We start from the raw sequence: 18,665 nt of genomic DNA, 5'->3' as shown, positions 1-18,665 counted from the left end.
GCAGTCAGGTCGGCAGTCTTACCCATGATTGGGGTTTTGAGTGATGAACCAGGCTGGGAGTTTTAAAGGCCTCAGGAATCTTTTGCAGGTGTTTAGAGTTAACTCGTTGATTCAGATGATTAGGTTCATAGCTCGTTTAGAGACCCTTTTAATGATATGCTAATTTTGTGAGATAGGAATTTTGGGTTTTCATGAGCTGTATGCCAAAATCATCCGTATTAAGACAATAAAAGACCTGAAATATTTCAGTTAGTGTGCAATGAATCTAAAATATATGAATGTTAAATTTTCATCATGACATTATGGAAAATAATGAACTTTATCACAATATGCTAATATTTTGAGAAGGACCTGTATAAGGAGTGTTAGTCCGAGGATGAGACACCAGAACAATTCCAATGAGCCAAATGCAGCTGTTAGATCAATCTGGGTTTAACAGCTCAGCAGAACCACAGACTGATTGCCTTCATGGCGCATGCAAAAAGACCAGGTATTGAGTGCATATACTGGACTTAGTTCTGTATCACAAACCTCTTTTTTCCACAAATGGTCAATTTATTCAAATTTTCTGGTCAGTCTAATTTTAAATAGTAGCAAATCATATTGAAGGCCAACAGACATAGATGTTTTAAATGAGTATAATGAACCATTTTACTGGAAACATAAACTGATGTTCTTATCAAGATTAACCTTTCAGAGCACAGAGACTTCAACATAACGTTTTATTACAAAAATATGACAAAAACAAGGCATCTTGGCCAGGCGTGTCTTGGAGGGATTTTCAAATAAGAGTAACAAGATCCACTGAGTGAATTCCTGCACTTAACACTTGTAGTTGATTAGCTGGCAACATGGGCGATTCATCACAGCTTTAAAACCATTACAGTAAATTGCTGCAGCTTTTGTCTACATTTATCCAGAACAGTTCATTGCCATCCTGGACACCTTTTCTAAAACTAGACTGGTTTTGTTACAAAGTACAGATGTGAGACTGGTTAAGCGTTATGTTTTAAGTGCGGGTTTTACTCAAATTGTTTTGAGGATTCTGCTGTTAAATCTAGATATCCCAGATAACAGTTCTTTTGCAAAATCCTAAAAGGAGCACAGCCTCCAAATTGAGCAGGAACAAATGGTCCTTAAGGCTGGAGAGAAAAGTTTTTCTCACTTTGATACAAAATATCTACACAATTCTGACTTAAAGATACATTCAAAAGCATTTATTCTATTCTGCTTTAGATTTTACACAAACTAGCTTCGAATAAGTACAATATAAAGCTGTACAGAAAAATAAAGTCTGTCACTAATTTGTCTTTCTCTTCTTTTTCTTCTCAGACATGACTGCTTCTGGAGTTTCTTCTGCTGCCTCGACATTTAATGTTTCAGTCTTTCGTTTCTTTTTCTTAGCTGGAACCTGCGTTTCCTCAGTCCCGTTATCTGTGGTTTCCTCTTCATCCTCAGCTTTTTGTTTTTTCTTCTTCTTGGCTGGAGTCTCCACAGCTTCCGTCTCCTCTGCGGCTTGTTTTTTCTTTTTCTTCTTTGCTACGGGTGTGTCGGCTTCTCCATCCTCCACCTTAAGGAACATTTTTAAATTTGTTTTTAAAGTTCAGAAATTGAAAAGGGATCGTTTTATTTTAAATGTAACAATTTAATTCTGCTGAGTTCCTTGATTTCTCATTCCTTTTTAATTTATCCCCCCCAAATGGAGCAGCCCATGTGTACTCTAATCATGGGGGTATATGGTCTGAAATGGGTGGAAATGTTTGACTCTCTTCAGTGATCAGGCCCATTAATAAGGACCAGCCAATGGTTCGGAGTCAGAAGTTGATATTGCATGTCGTACACTGAGAACGGACCATGAATGTGGGTCTAGTCTCAAATCTAAACATGCAGCAACAGTGCAACAAGGACAACAGCTCACCTCGGCTTCACCATTTGTTTCCCCGTTTGCTGCAAGTTCCTGCAACCTCTTCTTATGTTTCTTGCGCTTCTTTTCTTTCTTCTCCAGTTTACGTTTGATTTCTGATGCTACATCAGAAGCCTGAGGAGGAGAAGGAACAGAAACTAGATTGAAATCAGCAATCCAACATTGGGTTGTCTCCAAAAGCTCAAGAAATGCTGCATCAGGCTCATTAAATCAGTTTGTACCCTCACTGTGATGTCGGGGAAATTTTTTTTATCATCATTTACAGCATCAACGCCATCAGGGCCACATTAAAAAGACTTTACAGGTACACTATCCTCAAGTATTTATATGTTTTGACAACTTAAAAAAAAATAAAAAATCCAGCTCACCTCTTTCACAGCCTCTTTCATGACATCCACATTTTTCCGTGGAACCTCTCCGGTCTCGTAAAAGGACAGACGTTCCTCCACCTGTCCACGCAATTTGTCACCAAATACACTGGTTGGGACCTCTGCAAGGCATCACGTAAAATAAGATAGTCAAGCCTGCTTTAATCCTGACACCAAGTTTCTGCAGCGTGCACACAGCCCTGCTCAGAAAATAGCATCTCAACATCAACCAGAGGGATGAATACTGTTGACGAAAAATTAGAGCATCATTGCAGCCGCGCCCGCATGTTTGACAAAGACCCAACATGATACAGCACTTTCACTCACCAGAAAAACAGTCGATGCGTGAAGCGATGGTGCACTTGTTTGCCAGATATCTGGAGATACGGCCTTTATTCTTCGCAGCAGCACGTCCAATGAAGGTCGAGTGGAAGATGAGGCCGTATTTGGGCGTGTTGCCTCGCGTCTTCAAAGCTCTGTATGAAGACAATTATTTTTTCACACCCATAAGAAACTAACTGAACTACTTACTGGACAATCTGTAACACTAGAAAAATATTTAAGGTTATAAGGTATCTCTAGAGTCAAACACCTTAAATATTCTATATATGCAAAGCTTCATAAGTAGAGACCTGTTCACTGATGTGAAACGTCACCAACTGAACAGCTCCCTCTTGTGGACGATCCCACACATAACACTGCAGGCCAGCTCAGCTAGGAGTACTGCAGCCTTCCATTTATACTTGGTACGCTCTTCCCTGCATCATCTTCCCCAACTAAGAGAACCCCCGTCAGTGTCAAAATAAACAACCTTTATGAATTTAAATTTCCTTGACGTTTGCAACCCAAGTGGGTTATTGAGCACAACAAAGTCAGTAGTTGCTGCTGACTTGGTACACCTCTTGTTAAAAACCAATCAGACTGACAAACCTTCATGTAACCAAATTAGCTGATTTTCAGATTAAACTTCCCTGACCAGTGAGTGGTTGGTTGGAATATCCAATCCGATCAGTGAACGCACCACTATCAAGCAGCAACAGGCCAGGCCAACCGCCTTCAGATTGGATGCTGTTACCGAGTCAGGACCTGAAATTAGTTCAGCACCATTGAGATTTATAACTGAAGCCAGCCAGATGTAGCAAGGTGTCTAGGTTACCAAGTGATACACATAGCAAATTCCTATATTATTGGACTTATTACTCATAAGTTTCACATATAGGCTGGAGAAACTTTCTTTCAGCCAGTGCGTTTTTGTTTAAAGTTAATATTAGATCTACTTCAAATTACTTCACAAAACAAAGCAGCGTAGCATGCACGCACTGCTCCAACCACTGGGCAACGTTCTGATCTGCATTCCCACCACATCACCCTGTACTACCAATGCTGCTTATTTGGATCTTAACCCAAGTAGTAAAAGGATCAGCTAAGCGATGTCCCATGTAAAGTGAAAAGTAAGAGTATACAGTATTTAGAGTCAAAAGTAAGATGAAACCTAACTGAGCTTTCAGTTTGTGTAAACATCCGTACATTTGTATAACCCTCCAAAGGACAATAGATGTGAGAATGAGCTTTATCAAGACTCTCCAGTGTTCTACCTCAGAGCTGCGAGTAGCTGCTCAGACTGTGGGGGTGCATTAGAACAAGAGGGTTCACTCCAGAGAAGATTTTCTTGCCTTCTCCAGTCACCCTGCTCTGCTCCATCCCAACCCTGCCATCACTGCAACCACATCTTTCCCCAGCAGGGAGGGGGCGCCCCAGTACCTGAACAGGGCCTTTTCTGCTCCCAGGATCTGAACAGTGGACGCTGGGTACTTGGCCAGGTTGGTTAAACTGCCAGCATGGGAGATCAGTCGGGCCCCAACCTAAAATAAAATAAAAGAAAGTCTTAAAAAAATAAAATAAAAGCAACAAACTATGAGCACTCTTCAAGCTCTGCATGTATTTTACGGACCATCAGCACCGGATATATTTCTCATCGCACAGGTTCAGTGGATTGACAGATTTTGGTATAACATCACTGGTCCCATGCATCATGGAAACCCAGATTTGAACTTGTGCTCACCACTTCTCCGATCAAGGCTGCCAGGTTCGGCGCCACCTGACTCATTTTAGACCGAAGGTACTCTTGCAGCTCCAGCCTATAGGCAGCCAGGGACACCACACGGTTGGAGAACCTCTCTATGTTGATCAAGTCAATGGGTGAAATGTCCATCCCTGAAGAAAGGTGGAAGACAACCAGGAGGTAATAAGAAGATGAAAAAAAAAGAAGAAAAAAACCTATTTTCATCTGGTGTTTTTCAACCCTACATGTTTTAGTTGTTTCCCTGCTTCGACACACCTGATTTCATGCTTTTGACAAACTGCAGTCATCTGAATCAGGTGTGTTAAAGCAGGGAAACATCTACCGCATGCAGGGCAGTGTGCCCCGAGGACCAGGGTTGAGAAACACTGGTCTACACACTGAGGTTGTTTCTCCCGACAGGATCCGCAGCGAGGATTTGTGCCTTCACTACAGGTTTATGAGAGAGTTTCTCTGCCCCCCTGTGTTGGGCACCAAGGACGATTGGTGGTCCAAGGTGGGCAAAAAGGGGGCTTGGTAACGCCTAGTTTCAAACAAGTATACACAATGTATTTTGTCACGAGACAAACTTCAAGATACTATTGGAATCTTACACACTAGACCAACAAAGCAGAACTCAGACATGAAAAAGACAGCTAGCTGAAAGGTGTGGCTTGCACATTTACTCAAAGGCTTTGATTGGGTATTTCCAAAATCCATTTTTTTAATAAAATCAAAACCCTTGCACAGGTTTAAGCCTTTCCGTGTCTATGAAACACTTAGAGCACATGGGCTGACACGGCCTGTTAATATTTTTATCTAGACTAAACAAACGTGTTCCACTCAGTTTTCTCTACAGCCTCAGAGAGATTATAGGTTTGAATTTCTTTGTGATGTAAAGTAAAAGGACCATGAACACAAGCTGCATGCCGAACTTTTCAAATATTTATCAGTAAAAAACATTTGGGAACCACACATTTTCCTTTCATGCTTTTCTTTAAGTAGGTCCATAAATGATTTATTCAGCTCCGAGTAAAGCCACGGCGACGCAACCTTCACCTCTGCTCATGTGTGGATCACACTCAGATTTAGACGGCAGTTTGCTCACCCATAGAGGAACGAGATGCATCCAGGATGGCCTGTGCCTTGCCGCTGTCCATCACCACTTCTTCCAGGCTCTCCAGACTCTCCTCCGAGAGCTCCTTCCTGTTGCCGATGAGCTGAGCCAGACGGCAGTACATAGAGTTCTCCGACACGATCTTTATCAGCTCTGGGAAGTGGTAGCCATACCATTCACTGCAAAAAAACAACAACAAACAAAACGCAGATTGACACCAGTTACGGGCTGCTGGATAAATAAGCCAGGAGCTACCAAGCCAAGACCATGACTGAAATTTACCTCAATATCCACATGGAAATTTGTCTCGCCCAACAATGTGGTCTTACCGGATATTAGCCAGCACAGCACCAGTGATAGGAGAGATTTATGTACCTCCTGTTTCTATACAGAGAGTACTCTGATGCACTCTCTGTGGTAAGCATTAGGAGGACAATTAAGTTCATATAACAGGTATAAAAGTTATTCATAAAGATAAAAAATTCCCTGTCCTTTTCAGTACTTCAGCTTCTACTCAGAATAATGGTTTGTCTTACAGATGATAATGCAGTAGACTTAAACAACTGCACTTTAGTTTCATCATAAACCTACCGGACACGCATGGAGAAAGTGTTGATGTCTTTGTCGAGCTGATCCAACAGAGCAATGGACTGTATGATCATGTTGTCGGCCCTGTTCACGTTAAACTTGACTTTGGCTCTGGAGTAGCTGTGACCAAGACCCAGCTGGGCCTTAGAGGCGGCCAGCGCAGTCAGACCCTTCACCAGGGAGTGGAAGTGCAAACGTACACCTGCCGGGGTAAAAGGCACAGGTTGAGAGGTTTCATTTTGTGTAAGGGGAAGTGAATAGGAATATGTCTCGTGGCTGTTCAGATTTTCAGTATGGACCTTCATGGGTTTCAGGATAAGGATGCATCACAACAGGCCACTTTTTGAAAGTACATTGGAAAACGTACAGGTTTGAAACTTGTCCTTGCCCCAAACCTGCAATATATAGGAACCTGGGCAGGTCTCGTTCTCACCTCTGGTGATCTCAGCTACTACCCCACCAGTCTGTATAGAAATAGTAAATTCTTCTTGAAGAGCAGCTCCAATTTTGGCATCAGAAACCCCCAAAATAGCTTTCTTCTTTCCTGACAAAGGGAGGTTGGTCTCCAAAAACAACTTGAGATCTGCATGAACCACACCTGCAGACAAAACAAATTGTTTTTGGATTTTTGAGCCACTTAAAGTTCATGAAACAGTAGCCACACAACAAAAAGACATGGTTTGTTGAGTATGAAGCTGATGAGTATTTTAACCAAAGAAATGGCTTTCCTCAGATGTTCAGGGTTGACATTAGGCTGTCATCACATTAACTCAGTGGATTGACAGATTAAAATACATCATTACACCCGAGGACCAGAGCTGCTGCCTTGAGACCAGCACCGGCAGATCTAAAGGCTGTTCAGATATTTACAGATACCAACATGGAAGAACTTTACTGTGTTGGCAGCTGTCCAGTGGTGCAGATAGACACACACTTCTCTGTAGTTTCGTTTGTTTTTTTAGAAAATAGTTTTGCATAAATATTGTTATCAAGACTATTCCGTTATCAATTTATGCAATTTTTTTAAATAGAACATTAGAAAATCAACCATAAAGACTAATTGGTTTATGTTATTCTCTGACAGCAGCTGAAACACACCGACCTTCGGATATGGCGTTCATGTTCTCCAGGGCGGCCTGAGCCGACTTGAAGGGGAAGAAAGCGGCCAGGCTCACCATGCTGTTGAACTTTCCGAGACTCAACACGCTCTCCTCCACCTGTCAGAACACAATCGCACTGAGTAATCCTGGCTCACACAGGAGGAGCACAGCGGCCGACTCAACCATCCGCGGACTCACCTGCGGCAGCAGCATGCCGATCTCCTCCACCTCTCGGACGGCGAACAGCGCGTAGCCCGCCGCATGCTCGAACAACACATGCAGCACAACCTGCAGAACGGATATTTACAAGACTGAACGATCAACTTCACAAGGTCAGCAGGTCTGGAGAAACTTTGTGAACAGCGGAAGTGTTTACTAGTTTACACGTGGTTACCAATCTGACAAAAAAAAAGACCCTTTTCGGTGAATATCTGGGTCGGATTTAATAAACGGAACTTTGATTTAACAAAGACTCGGCTATATCAAGTTTAAATGTCAAATAGACTGATTTAAATGTGTCACCGGAAAGTCTTCACAACGACCCCACGTGTTGATCTGGGCCCACATGTGAGCCACCAAGGCTAACATCTGCTAACAGCCCACCTAATACTCACAGTAAAAGCATATACCTACTTTTGTAAGCTGGTGCTACTGATAAAGCTTGACACTTCTTTATCCTAAGTGAATCTCATCTGTCTGAGCAATACGTTTATTTGCTAATATTAACCAGAGGTGGCTAACCGCGCCTCAGACGCTACAATAGGCCCATAACTGGGCTGCAATAAACGCACAAATCTAAGCAAACATCCCAATAAACCCAGAACTGTTGAAAAGAGGCGATGATTACTTTATCTGTTATTTTACTGCATACAGATTTACCATCCTAAACTCACCATTATTGCAGGGTTTTTTGCAGCACCACGCAATGCGTGTCCGCTCTACTGGTTCACCTCGTAGGAAAGAGACGGGGCGGACGTTTCAGCACGTTACCACGTGATTCAAACACCGCGAGATCTACGTAATACTGCGAGATTCATGGCTTGCCCCCTGCACATGGGTTTACAACCTTCTCAAGCAAGAAGCTTTTTTTCCCCCATTACTACTAAATAAAATTTGTCTTGTGACACAAATGTTTGATATTTGACTTTTGGATTAAAAATGACACAGTCACTTACTAAACTCAAATAAGTATTAATTCATCTTTGTTATGTGTTACTGGCAATGCTGGTCTAATGTTGTATGAGGCTAAAGTCAGAATCTTATTTTGGATCCCTCCTCAAGCTAAGCCCACCAGCAACTGCAACATCACTGACCTCCCTTTGGTCAGCCTGTTATGCATGAATTCAAGTTTTCTTAAGGCCCCCTGGGTAGCAGGGGCCCCTAAGCAGCCCAATCTCTGCTTAAATCCCCTTTAGCAGGGCTGCACAAGGTACCCTAATGGGGGAGGGAATCATAAACAATTATATATTTAATAAATTACAAAATGCTTTCTGATGAGACTTATATGTCAGATTAAAATTACCTTTAAAAAAAAAAAACAACCTTAATGCAGGTTTTAAACATGCTTTTTATAAGGCCTGCATTTCTGCATTAAATGTTTTTATTTTTATTGGTCTGATGGAACATTCTAATCTTAAGTATTGTGTTTTCATTAGCTGTAAGCAGAAAATTATAATCATAATTGACAAAAACAAAGCTGGAAAACATCAGTCTGAATTATAAAATGTGTTACTTAATGGTGAAGTTACTGAAATAAATGAACTTTATAATTTATTGAATATTACTGTACACTTTCTTTTCAGAACCTTTTGGATCTTTAATAAAAACTAAAAGATGACGCCAAACTGCACTTTTAAGTGTCATAAAGGTTTATACCACAATATATATCACACATATATATACCACAAATTAACCTGACCTAGTTGTAAGAGGAGCAGGTGAACTCTCTTTGGGGCCTGTGTCCACTGGGCTTTTGGTTTGTGTATATATATATACATATATATATATCCTCCAGACAGAGTCTGGAGACACCGTGGAGAGCGATCTGCTGCCTGCAACATCCTTCAGCATGACCTGTTTGGCAGTGGGTCAGTAATGGTGTGGGATGGCATTTCTTTGGAGGGCCGTATGGCTCACCAGAGGTAACCTGGCTGCCATTAGGTACTGAGATGAGATCCTCAGACCCCTTGTGAGACCATATACTGGTGTGGTTGGTCCTGGGTTCCTCCTAATGCAGGACAATGCTAGACCTCATGTGGCCGGAGTGTGTCAGCAGTTCCTGCAAGATGAAGACATTGAAGCTATGGACTGGCCCGCCCGTTCCCCAGACCTGAATCCAATTGAGCACATCTGGGACATCATGTCTCGCTCCATCCACCAACGTCACGTTGCACCACAGACTGTCCAGGAGTTGGCGGATGCTTTAGTCCAGGTCTGGGAGGAGATCCCTCAGGAGACCATCCACCGTCTCATCAAGAGCATGCCCAGGCGTTGTAGGGAGGTCATACAGGCACGTGGAGGTCACACACAATACTGAGCCTCATTTTGACTTGTTTTAAGAACATTACATCAAAGTTGGATCAGCCTGTAGTGTGTTCTTCCACTTAAATGTTGTGTGTGACTCCAAATCCAGGCCTCCATTGGTTAATAAATTTGATTTCCATTGATGATTTTTGTGTGATTTTTTGTCAGCACATTCAACTTTGTACAGAACAAACTATTCAATGAGAATATTTCATTCATTCAGATCTAGGATGTGTTATTTGAGTGTTCCCTTTATTTTTTTGAGCAGTGTATATAGATATACATAGATATTACATATATTCATCCTACTGACCTAAACAGTCAGCATGGTGATCAGTTTAAATGACCTCTACCAAAACTGATCGAATTTGGTCAAATATCCAGTCAGATCTGTTTTAGAAAGCATGTGTCTTTTGTTAATCAAATATCAGTGAAATTGTATTTAGTTGTTGGAGCCTCTATGTATATAATTTTGACTTTGTGTGGAATAAAGAAAAACCACAATAAATCCAAACTTACACTCGTGTTTTTTTAAAATCATTTCAAGTTGTTTGTTATATAATCATTCCACCCTGGACAAAGAAACGTTTAAATAAAATTACAAAAACCAGATGCTGGGAGACAGAAAAATGCTACAGCAGTTTCTGCGTCCTGTTATCGGTGTTATGTAACATACTAAAGAAGAAAGCTGTTATCATGCACTTGGCTTGCCACATACAACAACAATATTATTTTTAACTGCACATTCCTCCTTCCTTAAGAGCTTCAGTAACGTTCTGGCAACATGTAGGAAAACAGTCGAGTGTCATATTTCAGAAAATATCAATAAAGCTCTTCAGAGTCCTGAAACTCCCCAGCAACGGATATACTGGGGTCTGTATGTGCGCAAGCATAAGTTGAAGGCGGGTTATAAATGCCGCTCTGTGTCTGATAATAACATGGAGAAGATGATTTATGACTCACCGCCTTGGACAGATTGTCCTCTGCATTTCTCATTCTTTCAGCTATTTGATTGTGTAATACACTGTAATACACATTAGTATGTCTTTCAAATTCATTCTAATTTGGTTCATTTGAGCTTTCGGGCCACCTGAGTCAAATGATGCACAGTGCACCATGTAATCCACATGCAACTTAATCTTAACACCTTCTGAGATGATCTGTGTGTTGATTTATCATTCTGACAAACAGCGTGGTCAAGTTATTACCCTAATAAATTAAAAAGCCAGATTCCAAAGTAATATCTGTGTTTCCAGGTGCCAGCAGGAGAGTCCCTGAAGGAGTCTATCGAGGAACGGATGTGAGGGAGGACAGTAACAAGCTTTGGGATCTGGAGAAGACTCCTTATAAAGACTGACCTGGACAGGCTGAAGCACAAACCGGTGGAGCCCTGCTCATCCTAAAGAACACTTCCCTAAACAACTGACCAAGGCTCACAAAGCACGTGAGTAACTTATGGCTTCCTCTGCTTCCTTGTCTCTAAGGTTTCCCCCTCAAACTCCTTTATTTTGACTCCTGCCCTTTTTGCCCATGGCCCCTATTTGTCCGCTCATATTCAGTGCACATATCTGTTGTAAGTATACATTATTCCCTTCAGCTCTTTGTCTGTCTTATCTGCATAGCCATTTGTTGTTCTACCCTAACATAACGCCTTCTCATCTCTGGTCTCTCTCCCTGCCTATCCCTTTATCTGTTGGCTAATAGTTCCCTTACATAAGCAATGGGTCCTCTTGCTTCCTTCTCTCTACTTTTACCAGTTTTAGTTTTCCTTGCACCTCCTGTTAAATGTTGACCTGTTTTGACTGTCATGTGTTCTCTCAAACATTCACTAAGTTCTGTTAGTGACCTGGTGCCAGGGACGCTCACAGCGCTGACTCCTTTGTAAAATCCTAGTCAGTGGACTGTGCACCAATGAGTGAGTCAACGCACAGCCAAAGTGTAAAGGTGTCCATGTGCACGTGTCTGCAGGCAAAGGAGGATGAGCATGCGAAGAGCAGTGGCGGGTTGCGTGGTGCTGATGTGCCTGCTGGCTCTCGTGGCCGAGAGAACGGAGGGACACATCACCTTCTTCAGCCCCAAGGAAATGATGAAGATGAAGGTATGCAGTTTGTGTGTTGAACCAATCTGATTACAGAAAGTCAATCAGCTGTTATGATACAAATCTATTATGTTTTTTAACTTAAGATGACAGTTCCTGTTTGGTCATTGTTTAAATGTTGGAATTGCTAATTTTGATCTTTTAGGAAATTTGACCCAATCTATGACAAAATGGTCTGAAAATGGGTGCCTATATGTTTTGAAATTTTACATAAAAACAGATAATGTTAAGAGAATCAATATTAGATATATATTTTTTCAGGTTTAGGGTCAACTGTAATTACACACCACTTATTTCTTTCTGTTAACTGGAAGACATTTTGTGACTTGTGGTCAAATAATGTTTGTCAACAACCAGTCTGCTCAACAGTCTATTGTTGTGTCATGCGGAAGCATTTGCACCCACTGAACTTTTTCACTTTTTGTCACCTTAGAGAAAGTCAATGTATTTTTCAGGGATTGTATGTGACAGATCAACACAAAATAGGAGAAGTGGAAGGAGAAAACTACATGATTTTATTTTATAATTATATAAAGAATATGAAACATGCACTGTGCGTTTGTATTGCCAGAATATGAAAAACCTTTATGGATTTATAAATGAGTATGTTTTGACCAGCTTTGCACATCTAGAAACTGCTAAAACTTGCTGAAACTCAGGTAGATTTAGATGGTGAGCATCTAGCTACCAATTCTCAACTGGATTTAGGTTTGAACTTTGACTGGGCCGTTCTAACACATGAAGATGCTTTGATCGAAGTCATGCCATGTTACACTCACCGGCCATTTTATTAGGTACAGCTTGCTAGTACTAGGTTGGACTCCCTTTTGCCTTCAGAACTGCCTTAATCCTTCATAGCATAGATTCAACAAGGTACTGGAATCATTCCTCAGAGAGTTTGGTCCATATTGACATGATAGCATTATACAGATGCTGCAGATTTGTCGGCTGTACATCCATGATGCAAATCTCCCGTTCCACCACATCCCAAAGGTGCTCTATTGGATTGAGATCTGGTGAATGTGGAGGCCATTTGAGTACAGTGAACTCATTGTCATGTTCAAGAAACCAGTCTGACATGATTTGTGCTTTATGACATGGTGCGTTATCCTGCTGGAAGTAACCATCAGAAGATGGGTACACAGTGGTCATAAAGCCATGGACATGGTCAGCAACAATACTCAGGTAGGCTGTGGCGTTGACACGATGCTCAATTGGTACTAAGGAACCAAAGTGTGCCAAGAAAATATCCCCCACACCATTACACCACCACCAGCCTGAACCGTTGATACAGGGCAGGATAGATCCATGCTTTCATGTTGTTGAGGCCAAATTCTGACCTTACCATCTGAATGTTGCAGCAGAAATCAAGACTCATCAGACCAGGCAACGTTTTTCCAATCTTCTATTGTCCAATTTTGCTGAGCCTGTGTGAATTGTAGCCTCAGTTTCCTGTTCTTAGCTGACAGGAGTGGCACCCGGTGTGGTCTTCCTCTGCTGTAGCCAATCTGCCTCAAGGTTCGATGTGTTGTGTGTTCAGAGATGCTCTCCTGCATGCCTTGGTTGTAACGAGTGGTTATTTGAGTTACTGTTGTTTTTCTATCAGCTCGAACCAGTCTGGCCATTCTCCTCTGACCTCTGGCATCAACAAGGCATTTGGCTCACAGAACTGCCGCTAACTGGACATTGTTTCTTTTTTGGACCATTCTCTGTAAACCCTAGAGATGGTAGTGCATGAAAATCCCAGTAGATCAGCAGTTTCTGAAATATTCAGGCACCAACAACCATGCCACTTTCAAAGTCACTTCAATCACCTTCCTTCCCCATTCTGATGCTCGGTTTGAACTGCAGCAGATCGTCGTGACCATGTCTACATGTCCAAATGCATTGAGTTGCTGCCCTGTGATTGGCTGATTAGAAATTTACGTTACCTGCAGCTGTACCTAATAAAGTGGCTGGTGAGTGTAGCTCTTGCTGTATGTTTAGAATCATTGTTCAGTTAGAAGTGACATCTACTGCAGCCTCTAATGTTTTTTTAACAGAGTGCCCTGTATTTAGCTCCATCCTTGTTTCTATCAACTCTAAACAGTATACCTGTGCATCCTGAAAGAGAAGCATCCCCACAGCATGATGCTGCCACCACCTAGTTTCACAGTGGAGTCGGTGTGTTAAAAATGTGAAAACTAACATTTATGCTACCAACAGGGTTTTGCACAATAGACAAAATGTAGTTACCATGGGTCTCCTGGCTGCTTCTCTAATTAATGCCCTTCTTTGCCCCACCTTTTGGCAGTTGCACAATACTATTTACATTTTTGAATGATGATTTAAACAGTGCTCTGTCACACACTCAAAGCATCAAGCTGATCAGCACACAGTAGTAAAAACTTTGGCAAACTGCAACATTTGAAAGATATTAACCTGGATCCTTAAGCATTCGTGTTCAACTACCAAGAAAAATACAGATGCATTTAACAGAACTCTGATCAACTGCGTTATGGCTTGCGTGATGTCATGAGAGGCATATGGGTAGGTATGCTTGTTTTTGTGGGGAAAGATTAAATTTTGCATATTTAATATTTTACAGCAAATAGAAAAACAAATAGGAAACGTGACAGGAAATAGGGTGGGGAGAGAGAGGGAGGACATGCAGTAAACATCAACGAGCCAGGACTTGAACCTGCGACAGTCTGCGGTGAGGACTAAGATCTCTGTACATGGGTCACGCACTTAACTCCTGCTCCATTGCCGCACCCTTTTATTGACAGTCAGTCAGTCATTTTCTACCGCTTATTCCATAGTGGGTTGCAGGGGAGCTGGTGCCTATCTCCTGCAGTCTACGGGTGAGAGGCAGGGTGCGCCCTGGACAGGTCGCCAGTCACAGGGCAACACACAAACAACCATGCACACACTCATTCATACACCTAAGGGCAATTTAGAGTGACCAATTAACCTAACAGGCATGTCTTTGGACTGTGGAAGGAAGCTGGAGTACCCGGTGAGAACCCACACATGCATGGGGAGAACATGCAAACTCCATGCAGAAAGATCCCCGCCTGGGAATTGAACCCAGGACCTTCTTGCTGCAAGGCAACAGTGCTACCAACTGCGCTACCGTGCAGCCGCCCCTTTTATGGTACATCTTTTAAATATCTTATATTTGTATTAGATCCCGTTTCCATTTATTTTGGTTCTGATCCTCATTTTTGTTTAATGACATTTCTTTCATGAATGGCTCCCTGGGCAACCCCACCTCCCCAATTAAAGGGCAAGAAACTGCCTGAGATTCTGGAGCAGGATAAAATACAGTGTAGAGAACCGGGTGATTCCTACTCAACACACAGGGGTGCCAACTCCCTACTGAGGGTGGGTGCATAGAAGCACCAGAACATTTGTTTAAAGTAGAATTGACCACATAAGTTATATTTTGATATGTAAATGCTTGTGTGTACCCTTTCTGTTGCTGCCCTAGGCAACTGCCTGTAAGACCCATACTAAAAGTTGGTTCTCTTTTGACCACTGGTTCAAACCTCTACTTGGTAGATATTATTTACTGAAGTTAAAACAAAAGTTTTCCTTAAGCGTAGACTGTTAGTAGACTGTAAAAAAATTGTCAAAAATCAATCGTTGTCAAAGCAGGTATAAAACATCCCCCTGAAGGGTAATTGAGGTATGGTCGATACAGAGCTTCCAGTGATAGATGGTTCCTTTTCATACCTGAAAAAGTTGGGTGTGAAACAATCAAAACTGCAGAGGTACAAAGTAGGAAGAGGGCAAGATGATCAGCATCCAACCAAGGGTGTAGGAATGAGTTAAACATTGGGGGGGGACACATATTGGAAACTTTACAGATCCGTAAATGGTTTAACATGTTGTTTTCGTCAAAAATACCTCAAACCCTTGATGTCCCTGCATGGAATTACATTACATACATGGTAATATACAGTATGAGGATTTAACTTACAAAAAATAAAAAAGGAACATCTGTTGAGGCTTTTCTTGTACACAAAGATTTTTAACAACTGATTTGCAGATGTCTTTAGGCTTATACAGTCAAATCTGTTGATAGCATAAGACCTTGCCTCCAGCCCTGTACCATCCTCTACTTTTTCTGTTTGCGCTGCTGCATTGCTGCTCTAAACATACAAAACAGCTTCAGAGATGCATGTCTCAAAAATCCACTCTCGGTTACTATGGAGCAGCATTTCACCATATAAATGTGCAGAACACTTGTGGGGTATTCTAATGCAGCTGATAACCTCATATCCAAACCCAAACCTTTATAGAACCGTGGAAAGTCCTCAGTCCTCACATATTCTCCTTTCTGGATCTATTCTATCAATAATGTAATTTTCTAAGCCTAACCTCACACCCTGAAGCTCCCCCTGGCTCTAATAATATTTTTATCACTAATCATTTAAGCCCTCACTAGAGCTTCCTCCATTTCTCCACCTTTTATTGCTTCAACTGCCTCACTACTTATGTGCTATTATTCTCCTGATAAGACATTATTGCACATAATATCTAATATAATGTCAGACATAATAAATAGCCGAGTATGATTAGGTGTTGACCTCATGATGTGTAACCATTACTAACACTGACGTCACTCTTTTTAAGAAAACAAAGTAAGTCCTGGTGTTGTTAAAGCCTTTTTTTTTGGTGGTGGCATTTTGCTGAAATAAGATGACACACATTTTTTGGATGGTGTTGACGTTACTTGGTTTCATGGCTAAATTGGACCAGCCTGGTAACCAGTCTTCATTGATTGCATATTGCACCAGTAAGAGCAGAGTGTGAAGGTTCAATTAGCAGGGTAAGAGCACAGTTTTACTCAAAATATTGAAATGCACACAACATTATGGGTGACATACCAGAGTTCAAAAGAGGACAAATTGTTGGTGCACGTCTTGCTGGCGCATCTGTGACCAAGACAGCAAGTCTTTGTGATGTATCAAGAGCCACGGTATCCGGGGTAATGTCAGCATACCACCAAGAAGGACGAACCACATCCAACAGGATTAACTGTGGACGCAAGAGGAAGCTGTCTGAAAGGGATGTTCGGGAGCTAACCCGGATTTTATCCAAAAAACATAAAACCACGGCTGCCCAAATCACGGCAGAATTAAATGTGCACCTCAACTCTCCTGTTTCCAACAGTACTGTCTGTCGGGAGCTCCACAGGGTCAATATACATGGCCGGGCTGCTATAGCCAAACCTTTGGTTACTCATGCCAATGCCAAACGTCAGTTTCAGTGGTGCAAGGAGCGCAAATCTTGGGCTGTGGACAATGTGAAACATGTATTGTTCTCTGATGAGTCCACCTTTACTGTTTTCCCCACATTCGGGAGAGTTACGGTGTGGAGAAGCCCCAAAGAAGCGTACCACCCAGACTGTTGCATGCCCAGAGTGAAGCATGGGGGTGTATCAGTGATGGTTTGGGCTGCCATATCATGGCATTCCCTTGGTCCAATACTTGTGCTAGATGGGCGCGTCACTGCCAAGGACTACCGAACCATTCTTGAGGACCATGTGCATCCAATGGTTCAAACATTGTATCCTGAAGGCGGTGCTGTGTATCAGGATGACAATGCACCAATACCCACAGCAAGACTGGTGAAAGATTGGTTTGATGAACATAAAAGTGAAGTTGAACATCTCCCATGGCCTGCACAGTTACCAGATCTAAATATTATTGAGCCACTTTGGGGTGTTTTGGAGGAGCGAGTCAGGAAACGTTTTCCTCCACCAGTATCACGTAGTGATCTGGCCACTATCCTGCAAGAAGAATGGCTTAAAATCCTTCTGATCACTGTGCAGGACTTGTATATGTCATTCTCAAGATGAATTGACGCTGTATTGGCCACAAAAGGAAGCCCTACACCATACTGATAAATTATTGTGGTCTAAAACCAGGTGTTTCAGTTTCATTTGCCAACCCCTGTAGCTCATTCAGAGGTCTGATCAGACTGTATCTGATAGCCCCCGGTTCCTAAGCCTATGCATTCAACAATTCTAGTGCCCCTGGGGGCCCTGTCGGTTTTTGAACCCTGGGCAGCTGCTGAGCTTGCTTGCACCTTGAGCTGGCTGTGGATGCAATGAGAGTTATGTGTCCCATTTGGACATTTTTATACTCTTTGGTAAACTCAAGAAACCAAGTAAAAAAATATTTAATTAACAATAAATCTATTTATATCTAAAAATTAAAAACACATGAAGATTTCTCTTTTTCAGCATCTGTTTTTCAACTCTGTAGTTTTTCTGCTTTTTTGTGTACATGTGCATCAGCAGCAGAACGGTAAGAAAGACATGGAGACTCGATCAGAAGATGGTCAGTTCGAAGAGGTCATCGTCCAGCAGGCTCCTCTCGTGGAACATAATGGAAATTCTGTGAGCATGCAGCCAACATCTCCCTCTCTACCAACAACATTCAGCTAAAAACTAGTCATTTTCTATTATTTGGTGTGTTGTTTCCAGGATAACACGGAGGTAGCTGTCCTACTTTTACCCAGACAGATGGATCAGGTCCCTCCAGCGCTTGAAGAGATCCTCCATTAAATAGTGGAGCAGAGACAGAGAGGTATTGGTACCACATCGGTGCCTCTTATCTTCTTGATTTCCCAAGTGAATATTAGCACACACATATGAGTAGTAAACCTTGATTAGAAAAGTATTCTTTGACCATCATTCTCTCTTAAATCTGTGTCTCTGCAGCCAAATAGCGAGGCCAAGGGCACGGAAGGAGGAATGCTGTGTAAATTCTTCAGGAAAGCACTAAATGTTCAAATGGTTTGTTGTGTTTAAATGAATCAGAGAATAAAGCGACATGATTGTATCATTCTTTGGATGTTCTGGTGTAATTCTTCAGGTGAAGAGCGTCAGCATCT

The 18,665-nt window shown here is 41.9% G+C and overlaps 2 protein-coding genes and 2 non-coding genes across 5 annotated transcripts; 1 reads left to right on the top strand and 3 right to left on the bottom strand.

Moving 5' to 3' along the window:
• Positions 1-708: 708 nt before the first annotated feature.
• On the bottom strand, positions 709-8,124 carry nop56 (NOP56 ribonucleoprotein homolog). The gene is made up of 12 exons (XM_047347255.1): positions 8,050-8,124; positions 7,355-7,444; positions 7,159-7,273; positions 6,490-6,654; positions 6,060-6,258; positions 5,460-5,647; positions 4,355-4,506; positions 4,054-4,154; positions 2,620-2,768; positions 2,293-2,414; positions 1,919-2,038; positions 709-1,570 (listed from the first exon to the last, which is right to left on the bottom strand). Exons 1-12 carry the CDS (start codon positions 8,050-8,052, stop codon positions 1,301-1,303), a joined length of 1,674 nt encoding a protein of 557 aa, XP_047203211.1. The 5' UTR covers positions 8,053-8,124; the 3' UTR covers positions 709-1,300.
• Positions 2,118-2,188, bottom strand: LOC124857591. The gene has a single exon (XR_007035629.1). It is a non-coding gene; the product is annotated as a small nucleolar RNA SNORD57 (small nucleolar RNA).
• LOC124857586 lies at positions 4,757-4,876 on the bottom strand. The gene has a single exon (XR_007035624.1). It is a non-coding gene; the product is annotated as a small nucleolar RNA SNORA26 (small nucleolar RNA).
• Positions 7,357-18,618, top strand: mlnl (motilin-like). Of its 2 annotated transcripts, none has more exons than XM_047347259.1 (5): positions 7,357-7,488; positions 10,936-11,123; positions 11,648-11,777; positions 18,067-18,168; positions 18,256-18,618. In XM_047347259.1, exons 3-5 carry the CDS (start codon positions 11,658-11,660, stop codon positions 18,334-18,336), a joined length of 303 nt encoding a protein of 100 aa, XP_047203215.1. In that variant the 5' UTR covers positions 7,357-7,488; positions 10,936-11,123; positions 11,648-11,657; the 3' UTR covers positions 18,337-18,618. The 2 variants fall into 2 exon arrangements, with proteins under 2 accessions (XP_047203215.1, XP_047203214.1); XM_047347258.1 differs by lacking the exons at positions 7,357-7,488; positions 10,936-11,123 and adding an exon at positions 11,168-11,252 and having other exon boundaries at positions 18,256-18,358; positions 18,493-18,618.
• The last annotated feature ends 47 nt before the right edge of the window (positions 18,619-18,665 follow it).

The sequence above is a fragment of the Girardinichthys multiradiatus genome, chromosome 20 (genome assembly GCF_021462225.1).
Source record: "Girardinichthys multiradiatus isolate DD_20200921_A chromosome 20, DD_fGirMul_XY1, whole genome shotgun sequence".
NCBI classification, from domain to species: Eukaryota; Metazoa; Chordata; class Actinopteri; order Cyprinodontiformes; family Goodeidae; genus Girardinichthys; species Girardinichthys multiradiatus.
Note: the sequence above shows the minus strand (reverse complement) of the source record. Positions and strands in the feature narration are given on the sequence as shown.